We start from the raw sequence: 22,604 nt of genomic DNA, 5'->3' as shown, positions 1-22,604 counted from the left end.
TCTGGTTCATGTGGTGAAGACAGTGTGTATTCTGTATTCTTAAAAAAACCACTTGCTCTTTCAGGTATATTTGGAAGTGCTTCTAAAATATAACAGTGTAATCTACTTTAACATTGTAACCTCCCTTTTGCTGTTTAGAATATTTTGTGTCTTAATTTGAAAATATTCCTAACAAGTTGATATTATTATTTTCCAGAATTTTTGAAATTTGAGATATTGTTTCTGGTATTATTTGAAGTTCAACAAATTTGGCATTTAAACTTCACTAATAGTACTTTTTCATTATTCAGTTTTATTCATTTAATAAATATTTATTAAACGCATTTAATGTGTCAGGAACCACTTAGGAATTATGAGAACAAAATAGACTAAATTCTTGATCTTGTAGATTAAAACCTGTTTTCTAGTTAGTGAGAAGACATTAAACAAATAGCTAAACATATAATACTATGTCAGTTAGTGATAAAGCTATAAGGATAAATAAAATGAAGTAAGGGAAATATGTGTTGGGACTGAGGAAGTTGGCGATTGAATCAAGATCCAAACGAATTAGGAGTTGGGGTGGAATCAGGGGCAAGAGCCTTCCAGGAGAGGGAACTGTAGGTGGAAAGGCCCTGTGATATGTGATGTGTTCAAGAAACTTATAAAGAGGCAGTTTATATGGGTACAGTGCAGTTTGCTTAAATGGCGCTTTTAGTTGACTGTAACTTTGAGACAGGCCTATGAGTTGAGGTTGATACTACTTAAGTCTGTTATGAAATCAGCTGTTTTTTGAAAGACCTACATAGAGTCTCCTTGGAGTTCTAGGAGTCGGGAGTCCAGAGAGTGGAGAGGTCCGGTACCAGTAGCTGCTGGTTCCTGAATAGTAGTGTTCTCCAACTTTTCCGTATCCTTTTCTTACCCAATGTTCCTGAGTAATTGTTCAATACAAAAAATTTTGCAAGATTTTCCTTCTAAATTTACCAAAACTTGACTCTTTTCCTGCTTAGTCATTAAAGAACATTTTCCTTACTTAGTCACTAAAGAGCATTTTTGAGTCATGTGCCTGTTACCACTAGAAATCTCTCTTAGGATACGGACTTGTTACTTATGAATGGATTGTTCTAAAAATCCATTTGCAGCTTAGTTGTTTCAGAACTCAAAATTTATTTTACAATGGAGAGATGACACATGGTGACTAGGTTCTCATTAAACCCATAAAAGCCCATTTAACACATATAAATATACTTGAGGTACAGTCTCTCTTAATAATACTGTAAAACCTAACCACCATAAATAATATGGTTTCCATGAAAAAAAAAAAAACATTAAAAAATGCAACCCAGACACCAGGAACACAGCAGGTTCTAATGCTCCTTTGCTTGCTTCAAATATAGTCAAATTAGATATGTCAGACACTGTCTGTATTTCCCACACTGTATATCATTTTATTCTTCCTGACATTTTTCAGGTATGTTAGTAAAGAAGTCAAAATACCTGGCTCCAGGTCTGACCCTTGTGAGTCATGTGATTTTGGTCATAGTGGATAGCCTCTTTGTCTTAGTTTCCTTCTGTGGAAAGTGTGGATAATGATATTTTACCCTCCAGTGTTGTGGGAATTTAATAGGTTTATGTATGTGTAAGTACTTTGTAATCTGTGACACACTATGCAGATATTGATATTTATCTGTACTAATTTCAAATGCATAATTTCATCTAATCTTGTTGCAATATATTTCTACCTCCCCTTTGAATCTGTCTTGTTATACTTTCGTATGGCAAAAACTCTAAATTTTGGATTTTAAATGGGTTATAAAGCCTTTTGAGTATGTTTTGATTAAAATTATATGTTCATACAAACTGTCTTGAATAAAATTTCAAATAAGATTTCATAATTTTGCAATGTTTGTTAGACTGTCTCAATTGATTTAGCTTTCTGAGGGATTTAGAGATGAGGGAGGGATGTTATGCCACAATTCAAGATTATTGATGTGGGTCTGCAAAGAAAATTTTAAAAACTCCACCCTGAAAGCTAAATATCCCTAACCAGTCATTCTTTCTTCCAGCCACCTCTGTCCCCATTCCAAATTCCTACGCTAAAAACTTTTCTTGCTATCTCTGAATGGCATGACTTTACCTCCTGCCCCTCTGTTTTTCTGTTATCTTTCCGTGGCCACAGTAGACATCTGTTGCCCTCTAAAGACCATTTCAAGAGTGGAGAAAGTATTCCTTGTGGAAGATTAACTGTCAGAAGTTAGGTAATTTTTCAATAGGAAAGACTAGTTTGACTTAGTCAGTGTTTATTGAAGTATAACTTTTGTTATACCTTTTATAAACAATATTGACTTTAATTATATTCAGTTTACATATTTCACTTACTTGAAATCAAAACATCCACTGTAAATTAGTTTCTGTTCGTTACCATTACTGGTTGTAGAAAATCTGTTTAGTATATTTAAATTTGTTGCCTTAGTGAGGTATAGTTCATTGGATATATATAATAAATAGCCTGATAATTTGCTTGAAAAATCAGTACCTTGTGAACAGTACCTTGTGAATCTCTTAACATATTTGATTATGACTTGTGTGCAATCATTGTGTATGCTTTAAGAGAATACTTACCTATAAGAGGGTCTTACCTTGCCTATCTGATTTTTTAAAGCCCATTATAAAGATACAGTCAGCTCTATTAACTGGATAATGTTGAGAGTGTGATGGGAGAGGAAAAGGTTGTAGATGACTCCAAATTATGTTTAAAATAAAATTACAGCAATATTTAGATTATCCAGGGCCAATTAATCATGGTTACAATAGGGGTCTAGATCCAGGGGGGTCTGTAGTTATTTAGCCCCCCTACGTACCAATCATTCCTGTCAGATGCTGTCAAATTATAAACTCAGGAGGCGGGAGATAGGACAGTAACTACGCAGGATTCCCATTCAATTTCTTCAACCCCATAGTCAATCCTTTATATAGTGGCATGTGTTTTTCCAGGAAGAAAGGATATTTTAGGAAGAAACTCCCTACAACTTAGCTATTTTAAGAACTTAAAAAGATATGATTTTTACCAATCTGAGAAAACCTTTTATACTTCATATAGTAGTTCCATTCAAATACAGTCCAGTTCTTGAATTAACATTTTGTCTTTCTTCTAGTTGCTAGAACCTGTCTGTCACCAGCTCTTTGAATTCTATCGCAGTGGAGAGGAGCAGTTGCTTCAATTTACGCTGCAATTTCTCCCAGAACTAATTTGGTGCTACCTTGCAGTCTCAGCCAGCAGAAATGTGCATAGCAGTGGATGCATTGAAGCTCTTCTTCTAGGGGTTTACAATTTGGTTTGTATTTAATGGAGTTAACAAAATCTTTTTTGACAAAATCAAATATATAACCTGTGCAACTGCTTTTCATTTTAATAAAGCTAGTGTTTGTTTTTTCATACATCAAATGACTCATAGCCCATTCTTCCAAATATAACTTTCTGGGGGTTGGGAGACATACAAGCGTACATGTCATTATGTAACTTACCTTTATGGATTGATTGAAGGTTGAAAATCAGACCATTTCATTTCTTTTATAGAGATATCTGAAAATATCAGTGTTGCATTTTAAATTTTGTAAACTTAAAGTCCATTGTCTATAAATGATCTGTTTCTGACCTTCACAGAAAGTTTGGGAGAAAAGATTTACTCTAATATTCACCAATCATAGTTGCATAAAATCTAGAGTGTCTCCAGAGTGTACAACATTGTTTTAACATACGGCTTGCATTACTAATGGAGTTTGTATGTTAATTCGTATGGTATTCTAGATACTTAAGTTTTGTACCTTTCAAAATAGAAAAGAAATGTAAGGTCATTTTCTTCACATATTTCATATTTAAATGATTACTTCGCTTAGCAAATATAACTTGTTACATGAGTAAGATCAAGGATTATTAAGACACTGTATCTGTATCTCAGCCATCCTGAAAATTATGTTACATATGTTTTTTAAGTGGAAGGATGTACAGTTTAACTACTGGTGTTGATGAATAATAATGGATTATCATGGTTTAAGGTTTTAACTTAAAATTCCTTTCTATTCAGGTCTTTTTCAAAAAAATGTTTTAGACTATTTAAATTTAGTTTGTAAATTTGTATGTAAGAAAGTATGTATTTTAATATATTTTCTTTCACTTCTATAGGAAATAGTTGACAAACAGGGACATACCAAAGTATTGAGTTTTACGATTCCATCTTTATCCAAACCATCTGTATACCATGAAGTAAGTGAAATTTTATCATAGTAAGTTTATTGACCCTAAGCTTTGATATTGCCACAAGTTATAATCTAGTTATTTAGGAAAAAAATTGATCAATTTATTAGTACCTGCAAAAGTATAAACACCCACAAAGTATTTACTATTTCCAAATTGAGATAAGAAATCAAAATAATTGAACATCAAACTAAAATGTGCTAATAAGAGATCTATTGAAAGTATTCTTTTTGAAATATTTTTCCCTCTTCCTGATGGATGGCTACTTGTGTGTGTTGGCCGGGGGGCAGGGGGGTGGTGGGTGGGCAATTGTGTATTTCCATGGTAGAATTTGTGAAATTAAACTAATTTTTATTTCTCATTTGTGGTTTGTTTTAAAATTAGTTATTAAATCTTCGAGCAGAAAATTTGGTAGGCAGCCTAAATATGTTTAAGATATATGATGTTCGTGGTAGCTATTTTAGTGGTATATATATATTCTAAATATCACCTTTTCAGCAGAATAGCTTTTTTTTTCTTTATTCAAATGTCTTTTCTCTAGCCTTCCAGCATTGGGTCCATGGCTCTGACCGAGAGTGCACTATCCCAGCATGGTTTGTCAAAAGTGGTATACAGTGGACCTCATCCTCAAAGGGAGATGCTGACAGCACAGAATAGGTATGCTGTGTGGATAAAAATTCTTATCTTAATCCACTAATTTTTTAAGAAAATTATTTCAGTAGACTTATAAATAATGTTTAATGAGTTGTGTGTGACAATTTATTTGAATACTGAGTCATTTTATACAAGAGAAAAACAGATCTAGATTTGTCCCTGTGCTTTGCTTCAGGTGTCAGCTGGAACACTGAATTTTAAAGACAGGTTTCATATGGCTGTTACTTGGAAAGTCTTTTTTTCCTTGTAGTTTTTCATTATTGGTGTGCTTATACTGTGCAGGTCTGTTCTGTAACATTATATCTCTCCCCAAGGAGTGCTCTCTCCCCTATTATAGTTGACTTCTTAGAATTCTAAAGATTTGTTAATATTCTTTTTGTTTGTCTTTAGGTTTGAAGTGTTGACATTCCTTTTGTTGTGTTACAATGCTGCCTTAACTTATATGCCCAGTGTTTCTCTTCAGTCACTGTGTCAAATTTGTTCAAGGTAAAGTAAAATTCAAGTGCTTCTAATATTGAAATATATGAATCTATGATTGCTAGTCTGGTACATACCTAAGTTATTTTTGTTTTGTGTAATCATTTGTTTAAAACATTAAATAAGTTAATGTAAAGCTCAGCCTACCCAACACATGGAAAGTTCCCTATAATTGATAGTCACAAAAAACATGATAAAGGGCCAGATGCGATAGCTCATGTCTGTAATTTCAGCACTTTGAGAACCTGAGGTGGGAGTATTGCGTGAACCCAGGAGTTCAAGACCAGCCTGGGCAACATAGCAAGACCCCTGTCTCTATAACAAATTTTAAAGAATCAGCTGGGCATGGTGGTGCATGCCTGTAGTCCCAGCTACCTGGGAGGCTGAGGTGGGAGGATCACTTGAGCCCGGGAGATTGAGGCTACAGTGAGCTATGATTGCACCACTGCACTCCAGTCTGGGCGATAGAGCAGGACCCTGTCTCAAAAACAAAGAACACAAACAAAAACAACAAAAACAAGAACATGATGAAGAATGTAAAGCTGAATAATGTTTAAATTGACTATTTAATCAGAAAAGGATTATAGTATATAGCTAAATGATAGAGCTGTTATGACCTTTCAAGTTTTGGCATGTGGTTGGCTTCTTTTTGTTTGCATTTATTTATTTATTTTTTACTGTGCTCTAATTTGGAACTAAGAAATAAGTAAGAGATACTGCTTCTTAAACTTTTCTTGTTAAAAATAAATTGAGCCAAGGGGTTATAAAATAAATTATATCCTTGAGTATAGTATATTCACATTTTAAAAATCCTGATTTAAAAGAGTAGTATGTATGGTATGATTTCCTGATTGGTTGAATATGACCAGAATATTAACAATGATTTTCTCTAGTTGGTGGAATTGTGGTTTATTTTAATTTTCTTCTTTGTGATTTTTTTGTGATTTTCTAAATTTTTGGTAATGTGAATGTTACTTTTTTTAAAAAGGAGAAACAAAACAAACAAAAATGACAGATTATTCCCCTCGATAATTCAAGTAAATAAGAGATATTATAGAACTAAGGAACATGTGGAATAATTTCTATTTGAGGAATTTATTTAGAAAATGCAACTTAATCCTGAGTGTATTAGTCCATTTTCATACTGCTATGAAGAAATACCCAAGACTGGGTAATTTATAAAGGAAAAGATGTTTAGTGGACTCACAGTTCCACATGGCTGGGGAGCCTCACAATCATGGTGGAAAGTAAAGGAGGAACAAAGGCATGTCTTACATGGCAGCAGGCAAGAAAGCATATGCAGGATAACTCCCCTTTATAAAACCATCAGATCTCATGAGACTTATTCACTATTGTGAGAACAGCATGGGAAAACCCACCCCCATGATTCAATTACCCCCCGACTGGGTTCCTCCCACGACATGTGGAGATTGTGGGAGCTACGGTTCAAGATGAGATTTGAGTAGGGACACAGCCAAACCGTATCACAGAGGACGGAATCATTGAGCAATACTTAGAAATGAAATGAAAACAAAATAAATAAAAAATCAGAACTTGATACTGAATAGGATAGAAAGCCATGCAGAATCAGCAGAGGAAGAGAATTCACAAAACAAAGGGCTTGGTAGAGAAGATAGAGACGTGAAGTCTTTCAGGTGTTTTCCAAATTAGAGCATAATTACATTTCCTAACCTTAAAAGATGGTACCAGTGGTTCATCTCTCCCACTTACCAAGTCGTTCTAAGATGTTTTTTGCTTTAAATTGTTTAAAGGCAGAAATGTCCGGAATTTTGAATTTCACAGATCTGTAAAATCTCAAAAAAGGTGGAACAGCTGGGTTATTTACCTAAGTGTTGGTAACTTTTTATTTTGCCAAGTCATTATATTATAAATATCTACCATCAACATTATTTAACAAAAGGGAGACTATTTTAATATCAAAAAGGTGGGAGGGTGGAAGGGAAGGAAAATAATTTATAAATTAAAAATGAGATAAGTTTAGCTTTCCTTGCTTTTCGTTTCACTATGGTCTAGTGAAAACTCTGTTATCGACTAAAATGGGTATAAGGACCAACATTGAGAAATACTGGTTTAAGGAGTAACAATGCAGCAATTTTCACCTCTAGAACTTAGAACACACTGCAAAGTCCAGGTCCTACTTTGAAGCAGTGTATTAGATGGTAGGATCCAGGAATGCCTATATATGTATATATTTGTATTTTTATGTATGATATATAAATGTATTTTTTGAAGCTCCATAGATGTTCTAATACAGTGCCCAACCACTCTTGACGTTTCCCTGAAACTACTGATGGAAAAGTTAGAAAAGAACATGTGTCACTGGTTTTTGTCCTATCTAACTCTAATGTAGTACATTCTAATATACTTACTTTTATATTATGAGTAGAAAATTGCTAATATACCAGTTTTACCTGACCAGGGAACTGAATAATTCTTCAACAGAGAATGCAAGTAAAAACTGGCTTTAAAAACAAAGAGAAACAGATTATTTTAAAACTAGCTATAGGATTTTGGCCAAGGAAGTTTTGGTAGAAATAGATCAATTTATGCCACAAGAGAAATTAATTTCATATAAATGTCCACCAGCTGTAAAAAAAAAACAAGAGTGGGGGAAAAGATCTAAGTAATTTAAAAGACTTAAGCTATCTAAATAATGCTAACTCTTAACTACAATGCGTTATATTAGAGGAACTCTATCAAATTTATCATTCCTGTCATTTTTAGTTGTTTATGTTTTTAAATTTTCATTTTAGATTCCCTATTGACTGTATTCTCAATGATAAAATCCAGTTATTTATTTCTCTTACCTACTGGTTTTCTTAATCATTTATCAGATATTCTAATTAGGAGGTTTTGTACATTTCTAAGATGAATAGAAAAGAATTAGAAAACACTTTTGTTAATCATGTTAAGCCTAGTTCATATCTATGGAAAGAAAATTGGTTACAGAACTGTGGTGATAAGTAAGTTAGAAACGGTTATACCAGTTAAAGTACAAGAGCTTCTTAATGATCTTAGCACTAACACAGGTTTTCCTGAAGATGAAAGTAATCCCACTGTTACATGGGCCATCTAATCCTGTTTGCCATGTGATGGTTGTTTTAGATTGTGGCTCAATTTGGTTGATGACTATACCAAAATGATTGACTGGGTCATCTAGGAGAAAGGATACATAGATACAACCAGAAAAAATTCATGGGATAGATGAACTAGATTCAGTGACAAATGTGTTACAGTCTTTTTTTAATCTTCTGATTTTAATTAGTTATGAAAATAATTAAAACAATCTTGAACACTTCCCACCCTCCACCTATGCTCACACAAATTCATTCTACTGAGCAAAAATCTGTTCGGTTACTATAAGCTTTGCCTTCCTGATTCAGACTGATTGATGGCCAGCTTGATAGCCTGTTTTCGTCCTACATAGTATGTGTGAACAACTTGAAGAAGAGATCTGACAGCAAGCAAGAGCTAAACTGAATAAGCTATAGTCAGGAAGCTTTTGTTCTCTGCTAGTACTAAATGTATATGGCACTATGAAAAGAAATCTACTCACCAATGCTACTAATAAGTTTTGCTAGTATATGCCAGAGTCCTCTAAGTTTGAGGAAATGATTTCTTTCTGTTGGACATTTAATACAAGACTGTTTAACAAATGGCTTATCTTCTTTTTTGATGTGGAATATAAATATTAAGAATGAAACTATGCTCAGCTATTAAGTTGAATTCTCTCCCATTGTCTAAGGGACAGCTCTGATTTTGTTTAGCTAGTGAGTCATCTAACTGATGAACCTGGATATGGATAGCTGTGAGTTCCTGATCAGTGTATTTGTTTCTGTGTACCTGTAATGAATCCCTGCCTCTCCTCACTTCTAGGTCAATTTTTCTGACCACCTGAACAGATTGTTTTCTGTCAATTAAGGGCAGCTTTGTTACGAGTAAGCCATTTTGCTCCTGACTAATAAAATTTATATAAATATAAAGCACTTAATGCAGCATCAGCCACTTTGTTATCATCTAGTAAATGACAGCTGGCATATGATTGTACCCCATCAGTGAGCACACACATTCACTATGGATGCACATAAGTCATTGCTTTCATTTTTTTTCTCACCTGTTTGCTATGACTGTATCAACAATTCTAGAGCATATCTGATATAAGGTCATTTCTGGTTGAAAGAACCTATGGCAAATTTTTCAATTGCTTGTTATTTTATTTGGAAACTTCTTTTTACCAGTATTTAAATCTTGCCCATCCTTCACAACCCAACTGAAATAATCTTTCCTCCAACTACGTAAGCATGATTTTTGTGTGTGATCTTCACTTGAGAAACATGACAGAAGATGCAGACTTTATTAAGCTCTTAAAGAGCAGAACAAGCAGGACAGAAAAGTGCTCATTACTATTCAGGCAATTCTTCCACTTTCTCTTTTCTCCTTTCCCCTTTTTCTATTCTCCTGGACTTTTCCTCTCCGCTTCTCTCTGCCCCTCTTTTTTTTTTTTTTTTTTGAGATGGGGTCTTGCTCTGTTGCCCAGGCTGGAGTGCAGTGGCACAATCTCTGCTCACTGTAACCTCTGCCTGCCAGGCTCAAGCAATTCTTGTGCCTCAGCGTCCTGAGTAGCTGTGACTACAGGCAAATGCCACCATGCCCAGCTAATTGCTTGTATTTTTAGTAGAGACAGGGTTTCGCCATGTTGCCCAGGCGGGTCTCAAACTCCTGAGCTCAGGCACTCTGGGGGCCTCAGCCTCCCAAAGTGTTTACAGATGTGAGCCACCACACCCGGCCTGTTTCCCCTTTTCAGCCAAGTTTCTACTCACTAGCCTGATGATCTGGAGATCCGATAATAATAATCTGATAATAATATTATATGTAATATTATAATTATATATTTATATATAAATATATTATCTGAATACATTTATATTATCTGATAATAATTAACCTTTCTTTTCTACTTTCGGTTCTGGTCTATCATGAATAAATAAACTCACTGGAATGGGTCTTCCTAATCATTTTATGGTTTGTAACTGAGGCTATATTAACAATCCCAAAAGTTTATTTTTATTCTAAGAATGACACACATGTCTCTCACCAGAGAATGAGAATCACAACAAGAGTTTTTCTCACTTACACATTGATGCTAAGAACTTCTCCAAGAAATATATTGACCAAATACACCTTCCGGAAAGGATTTTATTTTCACATGCCTTGTGAATTTGGCAGAGTAAATTTAATACAGACATAGCTGTTATGGCACTCAGCTGCTCTTTTGTAAGCACATATCCTTATGTTTGGATTTGTGAAGGGAAATCAGAGAACTTCAGAACATAGCCATGATGAACAGAGGAGCCAGGCATTCATGTGGCATATAGCTTTATTGCTTTGTTTTTTTGGCATTTAAATTCAGTGAAGGGTATATGGGCAAACAATATCCTTGAAGATAGGAATCAGAAAAAACTTAATTCAGAGAATTCTTAAGTACCAAAATAAAGGAGTAGAGAAAAGAGATGCCATTACCAGTTAATGATGCAGAGGGATAGGACTAGATTATTTTGGGTCTCAGCTCAAATGATACCTCCTTGGAGAGGCTTTCCGTGACCATCATTCCTAAAGTAGCACTTTCCCACCCTAGTTTATTTCCTTGTAGCACTCATAACACTGTAATTACTTGTTTGTTCTTTTGATATAGACTGTCAACTGCTAGAAACTTCATGAGGTCAGGAACTTTGTTTTGTTCACTGCTATATCACAAGAGCTTAGAAGTGCCTGGCATATGATAGAACCTCAATAACTGTTGAATGAATGAATGATAGATGAGCTCTTCAACTCAGATTTATGATTTGATAAGTAGAGTTAGGATTAAAGGAAATAATTGGGTTTTTACTTTTAAAAAATCTTTCATTGGTAAATAAAATCATCAGTTTTAGTTTTCCTAGTTATAAGACATTAACAATTTGCATTTCTGAATAAACGTTTAATTTCAGCCTCTGATAGATGATCACTTATTTCCTTACAAGTAGCTAGTATAGAAAATGAGAGAACCTGGAATTTTATTTCCTTTGTAAATCTTTCACGTGTGTTGGTATTTGAGAGAATTGTGTCTGTAATTCTTACATAAAGTAAGTTTAAAAGATGAGTGACCATCCTAGAGCCATGCAAATTTTTTTTTAGTTGTATAATAACAACTTATCTATGTTCTGTTTCCTGAACCCTATACTATTTCCTTCCTGATTCGTAAACCTGTATATTCAATCCAGGAACCATCTCTGTCAACATGTCCCATAGATACCATGTAAGTTTTAGGACTCTTCCTATGGCAGCCAACTGATATCTACATCAAACTAAATTATACCAAAGGGGCCAGATGCGGTGGCTCACACCTGTAATCCTAGAACTTTGGGAGGCCGATGTGGGTAGATCACTTGAGGTCAGGAGTTTGAGACCAGCCTGGCCAACATGGCAAAACCCCACCTCTACTAAAAATACAAAAATTAGCCAGATGTAGTGGTGGGTGCCTGTAATCCCTTCTACATGGGAGGCTGAGGCAGGAGAATTTCTTGAACCCGGGGTGTGGAGGTTGCAATGAGCTGAGATCATCGTGCCACTGCCCTCCAGCCTGGGCGACAGAGCGAGATTCCATCTCAAAAAAAACAAAACAAAACAAAAAAAAACACCCAAATTTTTGTACCTAGGAAGAGCAGTCATGGAACTGGCCTCAGGATGGCCAGACGGTGGCTCATGCCTGTAATCCCAGCGCTTTGAGAGGCCACGGCGGGTGGATCACTTGAGGTCAAGAGCTTGAGACCAACCTGGCCAACATGGTGAAACCCTGTCTCTAATAGAAATACACACACACACACAATAAACAGGTGCGGTGTGGGAGGCTGGGGCATGAGAGTCACTTGAGCCCCAGAGGTGGAGGGTGCAGTGAGCAGAGATTGCACCACTGCACTCCAGCCTGGGCAACAGAGTGAGACTCCATCTTAAAAAACAAACAAACAAAAAAGAACTGGCCTCAGGGTCAGCTGGATCCAGAGACTCAGATATTTTTAGGATATTCCCTCCCATCTCATCATCTTCATTTGTTGGCACTGTACTTTGTTTTTGCAGATAGGCTTCTTCCATGTGGTAAGAACAGTGACCTCAGGCAGCTAAAGGCTTACATTGTCTACTTTTTTTTGTTGTTTTTTTCGAGATGGAGTCTCCCTCTGTCTCCCAGGCAGGAGTGCAGTGGCGTGATCCCGGCTCATTGCAACCTCCGCCTCCTGGGTTCAAGCGATTCTCCTGCCTCAGCCTCGTGAGTAGCTGGGATTACAGGCACATGGCACCATGCCGGGCCAATTTTTGTATTTTTAGTAGGAATGGGGTTTCACCGTGTTGGCCAGGCTGGTCTTGAAACCTGACCTTGTGATCCATCTGCCTTGGCCTCCCAAAGTGCGCTGAGATTACAGGCGTGAGCCACTGTGCCAGGCCCTTACATCGTCTGCTTTTAGTGACCTCAGCAGAAAGAACTTCTCCCAGCTTCAGTATTAAAAACATCCAGCAAAGCGGGTGACAGTCTGAGACTTCTACATACCCCTTTGGGGCCATATTGGGTAATATAATTGGAAGAGTACTCTGTCAGGTTAAATATTGCTTTGGTTGTATTAACACAGATAAACAATGATAACTTAAATAAAGTAGATATTTATTTCTCTCTCACATTGAAGTCCAAGCTGGTAGGTGGTCTCAGAGGTAGATTGCTTATGTTTCCAATGTGTTCAAGTTGCTTCTGTCTGGGGATTCTGCCATTTCCTGTGGTATTGCCTTTGTTGGTATGGTCTCAGATCACTACTATTACATCTGCCTTCTATCCTCCGAGCGGGGAGAAAGGGAGTGAAAGGCAAGTAGCTGCTTTTTAGGGGTATGACATAGAATTTTTTTTAGGGGTATGACCCGGAAGTTTCACCACTTTGGTTAATACACCATTGTCTAGAACTTAGTCACATGATCACATCTAAATGCAAGGAAAGCTAGAAAATGTAGTCGGTAGTGGAGCGGCTGCCATTCCTAGCTAAAATTGTTGGGGGAAAGGAAGGGAATGTGACTTATATGTATGTATTATTACAAATAGATATGGAGGTAGTGATCTCTGTAATAGATAGTTTTATTAGCAGCCTCACCGTAATCATGTGATTATTCTTGATTATTTGGGGAAAGACTAGTTCCTAAAGGGAAGAGGGATGGCAGTGCTTTTAATAGAAGATAGGGATGGTGGCATGGCAGACAAAATTGATACTATACCACGGTACCTAAAAATCAACATATCTGAAACAGTATATTCCAGTGTTCCTATTTGTTCTAACTCAGTTAATGACACCGTCATGTGCTCAGCTATTCAAACTAAATGTGGAAATAATTATCCACTCTTCTTATTTCTTTGGTCTCACCTTCTTTATACTTCCTAGATATGACTCCAAACCTACCCTTCCTCCTACCCACCATTATGTCTTGTATTCAGTCCTCCTTCATCTCACTACTGGGATCCTCATCCTACCCATCTCCAGTTTCAATGAACTCTTCCAATATAGCCAGAGTGATGTTATCGGAAGACCAATCTGATTTTGGTACTACTTTGCTTAAAACAAAACAAAACATCGTTAGTTGCTTACCAGTGTCTACGTGGTAAAACCTAGCAGGTTATAAGATATTTGTGATCTGGCTACATGATGTGATGAGCTTCTCTAGTATTTCCTAGTGTACTAGCCCTCTATCCTGCTGAAATATCCACAGTCTCCTCAATGTCATGCTGTTTCATCCCACCTCTGCCTTTGAACTTTCCTATGTTTTCCACTTGGAAAAATATCACTTTTTCTTCAAGACTCAATTCAAAGGAATCTCTTTTCTGAGAATTCCTCTCTGACTCTCCACTTCTTCCACCTGAGTTTACCATTCTCTCCTTTACCACCTCTTGAACTTGTTCATTGAAAATATTTGCTTACTACACAGTCTCCATGATTAGATTGTGAGTCCCTGTGGGAGCTACATCCATCATGTATATCTCTAGAGTCTGACACAGTACCAATCGTTAATAAATATTTACAGAATGAATAAATGAATTAACTGAAAATTTCTTTCATCCATCGGTTCTCTATTATTTACAACCATACAATCATCCCTATCATAAAAATGTAAGATGTAAGAAAGTAAAATTTTTTGTTTGCTTCTTTAGTTAATAAGAGTAACAGGAGTCTCTATTCTAGTTTGGGCATACATTTTTATAAATTCAAACAAAACTTGAGTTTGTTTTATTTCACATGCAGCTAATTTTTCTGTTTCCCTGCTTACTTTTTACTCTTGGTTCTAAAAAGTTCTGGGATCCTCTAATATCAAATGCATTTATGTTGATTTTTTAAAGTTGCTCTGAATTAATGACATTCTTGGGGAATATTTTTGAAACGGTCTGTGGCATACTTGGACATTTTAAAGTGGAGGCTTAGATTCATTGAGTAGGGGAAATAACTTTTTAAGTTCTAGGTAGTGAGTGCGGGGGAAGAGTGAGTAAATACAATCTATTGGCTAGTACTATATTAAGTGAAGCTCATATTATATCAAGCATAGAATATTATGTGAAAGCATCTATTTTCTAGTAAATTTATTAAAAATAAAAACTTACTGTTTATTTTAAAAACAGTGCATGCTGACCAACATGGTGAAACCCCATCTCTACTAAATGCAGAAAAATCAGATGGGCATGGTGGCACAGGCCTGTAGTCCCAGATACTTGGGAGGCTGAGTCAGGAGAATTGCTTGAACCTGGTAGGCAGAGGTGGCAGTGAACCAAGATCATGTCACTGCACTCCAGCCTGGGCAACAAGAGGGAAACTCCATCTCAAAAACAAAAACAAAAAACAAACAAACAATAAAACAGTGCATGTTGGTCAGAAAGTTCAAAAATACATGTAAATATAAAGAAGAAAATAGATCTATAATCCCACAGATCAGAGATAACTATGACTTTTTAATGTTCTTTTTGCAGTGACACACACTATACGCCTATTTGTTTATTGCAAAATGGGATTATGCTGCATCTGTTGTTTTGGACAGTTTTTTTTCCCTGTCATTTAAATAGATTTTCAAAACATTATGTTTAGTTTCTATAGTATTCTCTGAATGATTTATATAATTGGTCTCCTGTGTTGGACTTTTAGGTTGCTTCCTTTTCGTTATAATAAATACTCCTTAGCTTTAGTACTCCTTAAATATTCCTCACTATAATACATATTTCTGGAGCTGAGTGTGATACCTGTAATCTCAGCGACTGGGAGGCTGATGTGGGAGGATCATTTGAGGTCAGGAGTTCAAGACCAGCTTGGACAACATAGCAAGACCCCATCTCAAAAAAAAAATTTTTTTTAAACAGCTAGGTGTGGTGACATGCACCTGTACTGGGGAGGTTGAGATGGGAGGATTGCTGGAACCCAGGAGTTCAAGGCTGCAGTGAGCCATGATCATGCCACTACACTCCAGCCTAGGCACACAGCAAGACCTTGACTTTAAAAAACTAATAATAATAAATAAATATTTCTTTGTTTTTTTTTTTTTTAGTTTCCATGTCTTCTTTTTATTTTTATTTTTTTACTTTAAGTTCTGGGACGCATGTGCCGAACGTGCAGGTTTGTCACATAGGTATACATGTGCCAAGAAAGAAATATTTATTTACATGTCATTTTGTTTATGGTAGTTTCTTGAAAAAAAAAAAAAAAGTAAAATCTATTGATCTTTCTTTAGCATTCTACCTTTGGTGTCATGTTTAGGTAGCATGCAAAGAGTATGTAACTATTTGCCTATGTTTTATTTCCTTTGTGGTTTTTAAACATTAACAGTTATAATCTATCTGAAGTTTATTATGGTATACTGTATGAAGTTTGAGTCTAATTTATAGAATTTTTTTGGATCCTGCAGTTTGTGTCAAGAACTTTGTCAGAAATTGTGGATCATACCACACATCTATTTATGACAAATGGTGCCAAGTTTCTTTTGTCTTTCTTTCTTTCTTTCTTTTTTTTTTTTAATGGAATCTCACTCTGTCACCCAGGCTGGAGTGCAGTGGCTCGATCTTGGCTTACTGCAACCTACACCTCCCAGGTTCAAGTGATTGTGCTGCCTCAGCCTCCCTAGTAGCTGGGAATACAGGCACATGCCACCACACCCAGCTAATTTTTGTATTTTTACTAGAGACAGGGTTTTACCCTATTGACCAGGCTGGTCTCGAACTCCTGGCCTAGGTGATCCACCTGCCTTGGCCTCCCAAAGTGTTGAGATTACAGATGTGAGCCACTGAGCCTAGGCAGTGCCAAGTTTCATGTAGTAGGTTTAGTGGTACCCAAAAATTATTGGTAGTTAATTGACCAAAATTAGTGAACTAACCAGTAAGTGAATCTGGTTCACTTACTCCATGTATCAACATACCTCAGCTTTATGTTTTTTCCTGGTATAACTTACTCAGGAATATATTACAGACAAATGTTCTGTTTGGAAAGATTCTTTGTTTCATAAATATTAGGTTTGTTATGAAAGTGTACCTAGTACATTGTTGGCTTATAAATGTTAAAATAAATCACCTAAAATTTTACCAATTTTAGAAATACATTTATTTTGGTTTTTCTAGAATCTGTGTTTGTGGATATCCTCGACAACATGTAAGAAAATACAAAGGTATAAGTAGCAGGATACCAGTTTCTTCAGGATTCATGGTGCAAATGTTAACAGGGATTTATTTTGCCTTGTAAGTATCTCATCATATGCGAAATAAACATTTAATTTCTTTGGAAAATTATAGTCTGTTAATCTATTGTCACTATATTATAATGTCAATAGATAAGTGATTTGCATACTTTTTGTGAAATATGAAGATCTTGATAATAGTTTTAATACTTTAAAACTATTATCTTAGTTTAAAACATATCTTTTAAAGTTCTGAAGAATTTCTAACCAACTAAAACACTTCATCATCTTTCTTAAATTCAAGGACGGAATGAAAATTAGTAACACTTAAATATATTCATGGTCCCTTTCTTCATTTTTTTTTTGCTATAATTTCCAAATAGCTTTTTTTCCTCAAGAAATATATTTTTCCATTGCCAGAAACTTTAGCTCTTAAAAAAATTTCAGAGCCTCTTTGATTAGAAATAGTTTATTATTAGCTTTCTATTAGTTTCTAATATTGGCACTCAGTCTCAGTCTTACCTGATGACTTGGGTACTAGCATTTTTCTTTGAACCCTATCTTTTACTTTATGATTCTCTTATTATATGTATCTCATTTACTTTGCATTATATTCACTTGATACTTTTAATTTTCTCTAGTAGAGTATAAACTTTTTGAAGACAGAATTTATAAACTTTAATAAAGGCAGAATTTATGATCTGTGGGCCCAGTCTGGCCTGATGCCTGTTTTTGTCAAGTTTTTTGCAATACAGTCATGCCTGTTTGTTTATGTATTGTCTTTGGCTGCTTTTGTGTTGCAATGGCAGAGTTGAATAGGTGAGACTGTACGGCCCACAAGCCTAAAATACTTATTGTCTGGCCCATTAAGAAAAAATTTTCTGACCCTTGTGTTAGACCATTAATATTGTCCCACAGTTCTTGGATGCTCTGATCTACTTTATTTTATCTTTTTTCTTTGTGTTTCAGTTTGATTAATTTCTGTTAGCTATATCTTCAGCATTTATGGATTTTTTTCCTTGACTAGATCAAGTCTAGAAAGGAGACCACTGAAGGCATTTTTCATCTCTGTTACCGTGTTTTATTTCTAACCATTTCATTAGACTCTTTCTTGTAGTTCCCGTCTCTTTGCTGAAATCTTCATCTGTTCATGCATGTTGTCCATCTTTTCCACTAGAGCCTTTAGTGTATTAGTCATAGTTATTTTAATTTCCCAAATAACTTCAACATTTAGGTCATCTATGAATTTAGTTCCACTGCTTGCTTTATCTCTTGACAGAGTTGGTCTTGTTTGTTTTGCTTTTCATGTGCCTTGTAATTTTTGATTGTTCATGATTTTGTTTAGCAGTAGGACAGTAGAGACTGAGGTAAATATTATTTATGACAGGAAATGGGCATGCCTCTTCTAGGCTGCTAGTGGAATTATTATAGGCAGAAGTGACCTAGGATTGGGTTTTGTTGTTATGGTTACCCTCAGGGCACCATCTGCTTCAAATTCCTCTAGTGCTACCTGGTACTTAGGTGGAGAGCTGGATTGCTGGAGGGTTTTTCTTAATACTCCTGCTTCGTCCTCAGCTTTCAGCCTTCTCTGTATGCCTCCACTGCAGATAGGTTTCTCTCCATGTTCTCACCCCTTCCTCCAGCAGTAGAGTTCTGTTGCTTGGTTCTGGGTGTGCACTAGCCTGGTGGTGGCTGGGGCGGTGGTGGGGTTGGGTGGGGGGGGGGGCGTGGAAATGGGTGGAGGTAGTGTTCTCTGTTGTCCTGGTCCAGCCTCAGTTTTAGGCTGATCCCATGTCCCTGCATCTCAGGGATGGGGGTTTCTCAGTGGTCCTGCCCCTTCAGAGATGACCCCTCCTACTTATCTCGGCATAGAATGAGAGGTTTTTTGCTTTTTTTTTTTTTTTTCTTACCCTCAGAGCCAAATTGGTCTTCACTTGTACCCTGGGGGGTGAAAGGGTTTGCTGCTCTTTCCCCAAAGGCTTTAAAATTTTTGTTCCGTGTGATAAAGGCATCTGGCTGGCTCTTTGCACTTTTCTCACAGGAGTGGTTACTCTTTTCCTTCAGGCCTATACCATCAAGGGCAGTTTCCTCTGACCTGCCCTGTTTCTAGTTTTTCTTGTGAGTGCCTAAAGGAGATTTATGGCGAAGAGCCTGTGGTGGATACAGGCTCCCACCTGTATGTGCTTTTAGAGATTCTGTACTCTCCTGCTAGCCCATGAGTTATCTTTTAGCAATTTGGCTTCTAGGAATTTGTTAAGAAAATTAGCTAAATGTTTCTTACCTGCTTGTATTGTGGCCCATCTCTCCTTAGAGGCACTTGTCTCCCTTTAGGGTTCCAGCTATGTGGAAGCCCTTGTTACCTCGGCTCTTTGATGGATTCTTGAGAATTTATGATTTTGTAGATTACCTGGGTTTATCTTGTTTTTATGGTGGGAGCAATGTTCTTGCCAGTTTTTAGGCCTTGCTTGCACTCTTGATGTAATTTATACCTCTTTATTTTGTTGGAAGTTGATCAAGCCACTATATCCCTGTTCATTTTTGTAATTTAGCTGATTTTTAGGAAGGGTTTGGCATATCTTTGAAAATTATGCACACACACACACATGCACAGACACACACACACATGCACACACACTTTTTCCCTCACATTGCTCTGCTATTTGCAACATGTAGCAAATACACTTCTAAGTGATTATCAGAACGCAAAGAAATAACTACTCAGGATACTGCAAGCCACATTGGTAGTAGATTCTCATTAAAAACTGTGGGAGTTACAGAGTAATTTGGCCATAAAGTGTTCTGAACATTTTTCTAAGGTATATAATTTATTATTCTCTGATTTGCTTTGAAAGTATAAAATGCTTTGAAATTGCCTTAGCTTTTTTTATTTCTGTTCTATAAATAGTCATGTTCTTTAGAGAAGAAACGTACATCTATAAAATTTTCTTTGCTATTAATAGGCATTTAGATGCAATTGAAAGGAATTCAAAGATTTAAAAATACATTTTTAAGAGGAGTAGAATGTTAAGCAATGTGCTAATATGATCTTTTATTTTCTTCAGTAAAGATAGTTTCTCATTGTATTTTGTTCAGTTATATAAATAATTAAAATTTCTTCATTTAATTCATCTAATTTTATAGTTATAATGGAGAATGGGATCTAGCTCAAAAAGCACTGGATGATATTATATACAGAGCCCAGCTAGAATTATATCCAGAGCCATTGCTGGTAGGTGCCTGACTTATTTATGTAAATTTTATAATTTAAGATTTCTCAATTTAGAACTATAAATTGAGAGAGAGCCATTCATAGTTCATTAATATGTCATTAATACTCAGTGTATTCATGCTCTTGTTATACATGGAAGTTTTATAACTTAGAAAAGTAACAAATAATTTTCTTTTAAATTTTCTTTGAGACGGAGTTTCGCTCTTGTTGCCCAGGCTGGAGTGCAATGGCACGATCTCGGCTCTCCACAACCTCTGCCTACCGGTTTCAAGCAATTCTCCTGCCTCAGCCTCCCGAGTAGCTGGGATTACAGACATGTGCCACCATGCCCAGCTAATTTTTTGTATTTTTAGTAGAGACAGGATTTATTCATGTTGGTCAGGCTGATCTCAAACTCCCGACCCCAGGTGATCAGCCCCGCTCGGCCTCCCAAAGTGCTGGGATTACAGGCGTGAGCCACTGCACCTGGCCAAAATAAAACTTTTTATTAGACCGACTTCCTAGACACCTGTCTTTTTAACTTATGAGAATTGTTCTCCTTAACATACTTTAGCTGCATTTATTAATTAACATTAGGCATTTGGAAATCTAATTGAATATTTTGAAATTTTTACCTTTACCATTTACATATTTTTTAAACCATGAATTTCCCTCTTAGCTTCCTATTCTTATCTTAGAGGATTTCTGTATCATCTTATAAAATGCTTGGGAAGAGCCTCTTTGTATAAGCCTGTTTAGCATCATGTTTTATCTAAGGGTTAGATAATACATCTGCTCATGTTGATCTTAAACTATATTTTTTCTCCTTAGGTTGCTAATGCAATAAAGGCTTCATTGCCTCATGGTCCCATGAAATCTAATAAGGAAGGTACAAGGTGTATTCAAGTTGAAATCACACCAACTTCCTCTCGAATATCAAGAAATGCAGTAACCAGCATGTCAATAAGGGGTCATAGGTGGAAAAGACATGGTAAGAAATACGTAACTCTTCAAGTCAAACCATTGTTGATTCTTTTACATTTTTCACTGTACTTATGGAGCTATAACTTCTAACTTCAGTAAATAGTAATCTGGAAGAAAGAGGTGTGGAGTTGCCCTTAACTCCTAATTTATTATCTAGGAGCAATAGGCAATAAGAAAAATGGAGCCCCTTATGTTACACATATGAATGAAAATTTATTTAAAAATCATATTCATTTTGAAATTGTTACTTCAGTAGGAGAATAAGGAAAATGCATTTTAAAATTACTCATACATTTTGGGCTTGTATTCAAAAGTATTTGCAAATGTTCCTTAATTAATATTTCTGATTTCTCAATGAACTCTTAAGCAAGTGAATTTACATATTGAAGTAGAACAACTAATAGGGACTTTAAACACCTTGTCTGGACTTTCTGGTAAAGAATGCCATAGTGTTGACGCAACACTAGTTGTTTGTATTTTCTTGAAGTTAATTTTCTTTCAAAATTCTGTGTATGTGTGTGTGTATATATATATATATCCCTTCTTGTCTGCTTCATTTTATTATTTTAAAATTTTATTGGAAGTCAGTTTCATTCACTATGGCTTTCTCAGTGCTTTCCCATTTCCCTCCCTTGTCTTTTAATTTATTGTTCTTTATTTAATTTCATATTATTTTTATAACTTCCCTCCTATCTAGAAGTTATTGTAGTGTCAACAACCAGTCTAAGAAGGAAATTATCACCTTCCTCAGAAGGTAACCATGGTGGGAAGCAAAAAGCTACTTCTTTACCCTAAGCAAACATGTATATTAGAGGTAAAACAAAATCCATTCTCTATTTTCTTCTTCCTGTAAACTGAGGTGAAAATAGTAGTTCCTTTTGGTATATTTAGTACCGGTTGTGTTGTGGTTTCTATAGAGAAAATGGGAAAGGAGAAGAATGGAGCTATTTATGGTAAACTAGAAAGTTGGTGATGAGAACAGTTGCTATTGTTTTCACTTAAAGAATCTAGGTGATTGTATGTCAAAAAAGAATAATGATTATCCAGCTTACCTAGTGATCATTTTTGGTGTTTTTAAAGTGTGGCAATTCTTGAAAGTTCCATAGGAAAGCATAAAAGAGGCGGTGATGTTTGCCAATAGCAAGGCAAATTATACCACCATTTAAAACATGCAGTCTAAACATACTTCAGCTTCTTCAGTGAAAATTATGCTACTGAATGGGGCTAGATTACAGGTAGAAAGTAATTTAATTAGATGTGGTTTACCCTGAGATTGGTTTTTCTGTTTTGGCATTAATGTGTGAAAACAGGCACGGA

General features: G+C 35.9%; 1 protein-coding gene across 8 annotated transcripts in view; it reads left to right on the top strand.

The window, feature by feature from the left end:
* The window catches only part of HYCC1 (hyccin PI4KA lipid kinase complex subunit 1), a 118,187-nt gene that overhangs the window by 32,646 nt on the left and 62,937 nt on the right, over positions 1-22,604 (top strand). For 4 of the 8 annotated variants that reach the window (XM_063708405.1, XM_063708402.1, XM_063708404.1 and 1 more), the window contains 8 exons: positions 3,135-3,314; positions 4,163-4,243; positions 4,776-4,891; positions 5,279-5,374; positions 12,585-12,686; positions 17,040-17,156; positions 20,237-20,324; positions 21,135-21,294. In XM_063708405.1, coding sequence (XP_063564475.1) covers positions 3,135-3,314; positions 4,163-4,243; positions 4,776-4,891; positions 5,279-5,374; positions 12,585-12,686; positions 17,040-17,156; positions 20,237-20,324; positions 21,135-21,294 — 940 coding nt within the window. The remainder of the gene's footprint in view (positions 1-3,134; positions 3,315-4,162; positions 4,244-4,775; positions 4,892-5,278; positions 5,375-12,584; positions 12,687-17,039; positions 17,157-20,236; positions 20,325-21,134; positions 21,295-22,604) is intronic. The other 4 variants (XM_019031699.4, XM_019031695.4, XM_063708406.1 and 1 more) reach the window with 1 other exon arrangement.

The sequence above is a fragment of the Gorilla gorilla genome, chromosome 6 (genome assembly GCF_029281585.2).
Source record: "Gorilla gorilla gorilla isolate KB3781 chromosome 6, NHGRI_mGorGor1-v2.1_pri, whole genome shotgun sequence".
Taxonomy (NCBI): Eukaryota; Metazoa; Chordata; class Mammalia; order Primates; family Hominidae; genus Gorilla; species Gorilla gorilla.
This window is presented reverse-complemented; position numbering and strand designations above follow the sequence as displayed.